The 6,265-nt window shown below is 50.2% G+C and overlaps 1 protein-coding gene across 1 annotated transcript; it reads right to left on the reverse strand.

The window, feature by feature from the left end:
* Window positions 1–2,728: 2,728 nt before the first annotated feature.
* nat16 (N-acetyltransferase 16) lies at window positions 2,729–5,536 on the reverse strand. Its single transcript, XM_056576122.1, has 4 exons — window positions 5,321–5,536; window positions 4,137–4,361; window positions 3,544–3,893; window positions 2,729–2,957 (listed from the first exon to the last, which is right to left on the reverse strand). The coding sequence occupies exons 1-4, from the start codon at window positions 5,534–5,536 to the stop codon at window positions 2,729–2,731; spliced, it is 1,020 nt and encodes a 339-aa protein (XP_056432097.1).
* Window positions 5,537–6,265: the final 729 nt, after the last annotated feature.

Raw genomic sequence — 6,265 nt, forward strand, 5'->3', positions numbered from 1 at the left:
GACATATATCCAAAGACATAAATACAGCATTTCCTCTTTTTCCTCATGTAACCCTCCTCCCAACCTGCCATTTGTAGCTCATGCATACAGAAGTTGCACAAAGTACACAAACACAAACACACACATCTTACCGCCTGTTTACAAGGTAGACAAGTGAGAGACATGGAATCCAAGGTTTGAAGTCTGAGTCCTGGTGGGGGGTGAGGGTGTGTGTGTCTGGGGGGTTTGTGGGGTGTGGGTTGTGTGTTTGGAACATGTGTTCTCGTTCAGGGGGAATTCTAGCAAACAGCATCACGTATAGGACACGGTAATCGGGATACCTTTCCATCCTAACCGGATGGCAGAAAGCTGGCCACATCTCCCCATGACCCCACCACAGCCCGTCCTGGTTCAACACTCACTCCAGACAATCTCTTCCCCAGTGATTTCTGGTATATTGCATAGGGCGTCGACGAGAGAAACCTTCAAAATATCTATGCGCCCGACAAGATATTGCATATTACACAACCGTAAAAGATGAAAGTAACTAATCAGCTGAATCAGAACACGGGAGGTTGGCTGATGGTGAAAATGGCCAGCTTCCTTTACAAAAGGTTGACTCCTTTTTGATTGAACTATTAGTGTGTGTGTGTGTGTGTGTGTGTGTGTGTGTGTGTGTGTGTGTGTGTGTGTGTGTGTGTGTGTGTGTGTGTGTGTGTGTGTGTGTGTATGTGAGAGACAGAGGGGGAGAGAGAGAGAGAGAATGAGACACCGAGTGGTAGGGATGTACTTTCCAATTAAGTAGTGTGGCTTTCAGCTTCCTCTCCTCAATCTTCGTCTTCGTCTTCTCCTCAAACAAAAGCTGCAACCTGTCCAGATTCTCCTTTTTTCAGTCGAAAAATAAAAATGTAGAAAGAGCAAGTATAGGCCTATATCCTCGGTGAAAAACGCTGACTGACTGCTGATCGTGCTTAAAAAAATAGCTTTTCTCTAGTCTTCAAAGTCGTCCTTCCTTCCAGAGTTGGTGTTTGTTTGCCTCCGACAGGACCAAATATCACCGACCTAATTCAGAACTTTTGATTAAAAATTCTCCTCCCGAGCGGTGCGGAGAGTCGGGTAATTAATTCAGGTCTTTCTCTTCAAACGTTGTGGGCGGCGCGATCAGAACTCCACAGAGAAGTGCTCACGCTTCTACTTTTAGATTGAACGACTAACGAAAGGAAAGCTTGTAGCGTCAAAATCCATTTTGGAGCCCATTCAGTCCGCGTTGGGCTGGTTTCGTGCCCCAGCGGGTGCATTACGACGATGAGGTGCGGAGGTACAGACGCCAGCCGCTCTGGCGCTCTCTAGCAGTGGGGCCTCTGTTATTTTTTATTATGGCAACGTAGTAGGCCCCGGTCCGAGGGTCGTGACATAAGGCTTCCGAGAAATACGGGCTTCCTGGGTTCTGGTTCTGGTGGAGACGCTCCAATCAGGACACTGCTTCGTGTTGTTCTGAGCCAGTAGGATCTTGTGTCCATGCTCAGCGATCTCAGTACGTTGGGGGAATGTTCGCCAAAAAGGTGAACTGCTTTAAAAAAACGACTTCCTCTTCTTGTCGCACAATAAAAACCAAAGAGGACATTTGTAACACTAACGAAAACTAAATAATTGTTAAACGTATGAAAAAGGACATTTAAATCGTTATGCACATTGTTGGATGAGGTTAATTTTTCGAAAAGCACTTTAACGACGTTTGTTCCAAAGCTTTAAGCGATCTACACTAGTTGGCTGAGAATACTAACTCTCTCACAGCGCCAGCTGTGTGGAATATATTAAACCATCTTCTCTCACTGCAGCACTTAAATGAAATAACTTAAAGAGACGTTCTAGATACAGTAGTAAGTATTTAAAGAGGAGACGTGTCAAACTTAAACTAAGACCTACGATGAGCCAGGGTGGAAACAGAACGGTTGGCTTCTAGTCACACTTTGTTCATGGTTACATTCAGGGAGATTTCCTGGAAACTGTAGTAATGATTTTCATCAGGGTGATTTTGGTCAAATCAAGAGTGACAACAATATTTACTTCTCTCATCGAGTCAAAGCTTGTCCAGTTTTTGATTTTCAGGTGTGTAACGAGCTGTCTGTATGGTCTGTCATAAAGTGCCTTAAGAGTTGTGCAGACTTAATAAGCTATATTTTAACACTTAATATTAACAACCACAGAAAACACGATGACGCAGGACATTGTACCCACGCCCAGCTGACTCTTCAGAACGATTGCTGCATCGATACTATTGTTAATTACGAGTAGGATTAGGACACCAACGTAAAAATAATCAGAGAAAGCTTTTTGAAGTCACGTATGTTAGAGCGCTGGACAGCAGCGGTGTGTGATGCGACGCTCGTTAGTAGTCAGTTAATTAAAGCCCTCTCACGAGTCTAACGAAGCCTTGACACATTGTCCTCCCATCCCCCTTTCAACAGCAACGTTTGTCGTTCTTTGTTTGTTTCGCTCGTATCGCTATCCACCTTCTCATCGCTCAAAAAGGATTTCAAAAAAAAAAAAGAATGCATATCTCGTTAAATCTTCTCCTGCGTCGTGGAATCCATGAATCCGTTAAATCGGAAAACACTTTTCCTCCTCTCCTCTCTCTCCGCCGTCGTCTTCTTCTTTGTACATTTCTCCGCTCCGTTTTGGCTCCTCCTCCTCCCCCCCCCCCCCCCCCCCCCTAGGGGGCGGGGCGCTGGGCTGCCCGGGGGCGGGGCTACACCACGTCGCTCTCCACCACGCACTGATCCGTGTACTCCTTCACCAGCTCCACCCGCAGCACGCTCCTGCACAGCTCCACCATGGGCGCCCAGAGGGCGGGCTCCAGGAACAGCTGGCACATGACGCTGCCCCGCAGGCCGGCCGTGTGGCGGCGCAGGTGGGCCAGGTACTGCCGGCGCACCTGCGACAGGTCCTTCCCGAACATGTCGATGTTGAGGTAGTACCTGGGTCGGGGGGGAGTGGGGGGGGGGGGGGGGGGGGGGGGGGGGTCGTGATCGGTATCGTGAGGTATGGACGCATCTATCGACTGTCTGTCTGTCTGTCTGTCTGTCTGTCTGTCTGTCTGTCTGTCTGTCTGTCTGTCTGTCTGTCTGCGTGTCTGTCTGCGTGTCTGTCTGTCTGTCTGTCTGTCTGTCTGTCTGTCTGTCTGTCTGTCTGTCTGTCTCTCCTCTCTGTCTGTCTGTCTGTCTGTCTGTCTGTCTGTCTGTCTGTCTGTCTGTCTGTCTGTCTGTCTGTCTGTCTGTCTGCTTGCCTCTCTGTCTGTCTCTCTCTGGTTTAATGTTCAGCAGAATGTTCCCGATCTAACCCTGGTGTATTACGTTAGATACATATTCTTTATAATATAATTATAAACCGACATATTTGCCGTGTATCTCGTTGCTCGGTACTTTTAACTAATTACCACTGTCGTGTAATTTCGGTTGTGGCAACGAAACACAGAACCTCAAAACAATCCGTTCAACGGCCTTCTGCTAAACTCATCCCAGCCTACACGGGGGGGCTGAACCCGCAGTGGGGGGGGTGTCTCACCAGTCGTCCCCGATGGGCACCCTGATGGGGAAGGTGCAGAGGCTGGCCACGCTGGGCGCCTCCTCGTCGTCTACCACCCAGTCGATGTCCTTCTTCAGCAGGACGTCCATGTTGCTCGGCAGCAGCTTGTAGGGCTGCCAGTCCTGCACCACGGTGAGGTTGGGCAGGACGCGGTGCAGCAGGTCGGTGCCCAGGTACAGCCGCTGGATGGCGGCCGCGTCCAGGTGGACGGGCGGCGGGGGCGGAGGCGGGCCGGTGGAGGAGGCGGAGCTCAGCTCGGCGCCGTCCGGCCCCAGCTCGGCCAGACGGAGCTTCAGGTCCTCGGCTCTGAAGCGTACCAGCAGGATACCCTGGAGGGGGCGAGAGAGAGAGAGAGAGAGAGAGGTGGTGAGAGAGAGAGGTGGTGAGAGAGAGAGGTGGTGAGAGAGAGAGAGAGAGAGAGAGAGAGAGAGAGAGAGAGAGAGAGAGAGAGAGAGAGAGGAGATAGCGAGAGAGAGAGAGAGAGAGAGAGAGAGAGAGAGAGAGAGAGAGAGGTGGTGAGATGGAGAGGGAGAGGGAGAGAGGAGCCCTGGGGGTCAGAGGGCGCAGGGTACCTGCTTGGTGATGAGCCGGTACTTCTGGAAGTCCTTGGGGCCCAGCTGGTCGTCGCGGGTCAGCCGGCTCACCTTCACCTCGGGGTACTTGGCCTTGGTGAGCTGGGAGCAGAACCGCAGCAGCTCCCCGGCCACGCCCCGGCCGCGCTCCGGGGTGGCCACGCGCAGACCCTCCACCAGCATGGTCTCCCCGTCGTCGATCACACACACCGACTCCAGGGCGATCTGGGGAGGGGGGGGGGGGGGGGGGGGATGGGGGGGGGGGGGGGGGGGGGGGGGGGAGGTCAGGGAGGTGTCGTGTGAACAGTCCTCGATACGGTCACATCCTCCCCCATCATCCCCCACCCCCCTCTTACACACTTGTACGTCCTGGCACTTAACAATAGTACCTAGCATCGTGTACTGTCTTACCCTAGCTATCTTTGTTGTGTACGGGGAATGGGTTAACCTAGTGATAGTTAGTGCGTGGCACTTGGTCCTATGAACGTCCTTACTGCATCAACAGCGACATATAGTTGTTTCTGTTTCTTCTGTACTTAATGTAAGTCGCTTTGGATAAAAAGCGTCTGCCAAACGCCCTGAATGTAAACCAATGGATCGACTGCAGTAGGATGGAAACGCCACACAAAAAAGGCCATTTTGTACAAATTAGTCTTAAGAGTCCAAAGCCTAAATGGAATATAATATGAATGAATTCAGGCCCAAAACAGCAACTTTTGGGCCTCACCTAAAATGTATTAAAAGTAGAGTACATTACACATATCACATAAACATTTACGATTAAAAGTGCTTTTGTTTATTGACAGTAGTTAATCCGATTTACTGCTCTTTTATAGTCAGGACTTTACTTTTGATGACTTATACAGACACCCATACAGGACCCAACTACCGTGTTTTAAACAGCAAATCATCAGCAATTGACACACCACACGACCACTGCAGCAGTCACCTCGTACCTGCAGTACAATGTGTTTGCCTACAGAGGGCGCTGTTCCTGACATTAGAGCAACTGAAACCTATGTTGCGAGTTAGTAAAATAACCACTCCAAACTACGCGACTACAGTTATCATGTAGTGTGGAGTTCAACATAGTTGCCTGGATATTATTTAGTTCTAAAAACTTGATAGACTTAAAAACTTTTTAGACAAAAAAACGTAAAAGCGTGTGACCGTTGTCCACCCACCACTTTGCCCTGCTTGCGGGCGAGCACCACTGTGCGGTTGGTCTCCTGCATCCAGGCCCCGTAGCGGGTGGGCAGGTAGTCCAGACCCCCGTAGATGTGCTGGCTCATGGCCATGATCTCATCGAAGTCCTCCTCGGTCGCCACGCTGAAGTGGAGGCCGGCCTGGGAGGGGGCGTCGGGGAGTTGGGGAGCCGAGAGGCTGTTCTCGATCTTCATGCTGGAAAGGGCTGGAGGGGGAAACAAAATGGAGGAGTGAGCGGGAAACGGGGAATTCATTCATTTGGTTATTTGCAACGTTTTCTTGTCGTACTGTATTGTATTTGTGGGGTCGGCTTAGATCAGGAGGTGGAGCAGTTGTCGTGTAACTGAAGGGAAGCCGAGTGTTGATGTGTCCCTGAGCAAGACACTTAACCTCCTAACGAGCTGGCTGACGAGCTGGCGTACGAGCTGGCTGTCGCCTTGCATGGTTGTCCCTGCCGTCGGTCTGTCAATGTGTGTATCAACCGATGTAAGTCGCTTTGGATAAAAGCGTCTGCTAATTGTAATTGTATTTGTTATTTTGTATTCTAATAGGCATTCTATTTTCTATTTCTTGTTCGTATTTTGTACTCTAGCACCGTATGCCTCACAGAGTATTGCTTTTTATTTAGTAGCGTAGTAGTGTATTTAGTATTTTCGTAAATTCACACTGTACTCAGACGTGTCATAAGAACGCGTTTGAGAGAGAGAGAGAGAGAGAGAGAGAGAGAGAGAGAGAGAGAGAGAGAGAGAGAGAGCAATGGATCAAAAAGGAAGAAAGGTTGTGAGAAGAGGGGAACAGAGAGGGTGACTCTCTCTGTCTGTCTCCCTCTCTCTCTCTCTCTCTCCCCCCCCCTCTCTCTCTCCCCCCCCCCCCCCCCCCTCTCTCTTTCCCATAAAGCCTAAAAGGCTCATCCGCATCGCGGC

This window comes from Gadus chalcogrammus, chromosome 17 (assembly GCF_026213295.1).
Source record: "Gadus chalcogrammus isolate NIFS_2021 chromosome 17, NIFS_Gcha_1.0, whole genome shotgun sequence".
NCBI lineage: Eukaryota > Metazoa > Chordata > Actinopteri > Gadiformes > Gadidae > Gadus > Gadus chalcogrammus.

Coding starts and splice junctions, on each gene's coding strand:
- nat16 (XM_056576122.1), bottom strand. CDS start 5,536: ATGAAGATCGAGAACAGCCTCTCGGCTCCCCAACTCCCCGACGCCCCC. Junction 4,362..5,320: donor CCCGCAAGCAGGGCAAAGTG/GTGGGTGGACAA, acceptor CCCCCTCCCCAG/ATCGCCCTGGAGTCGGTGTG. Junction 2,958..3,543: donor GTGCCCATCGGGGACGACTG/GTGAGACACCCC, acceptor CCCCCGACCCAG/GTACTACCTCAACATCGACA.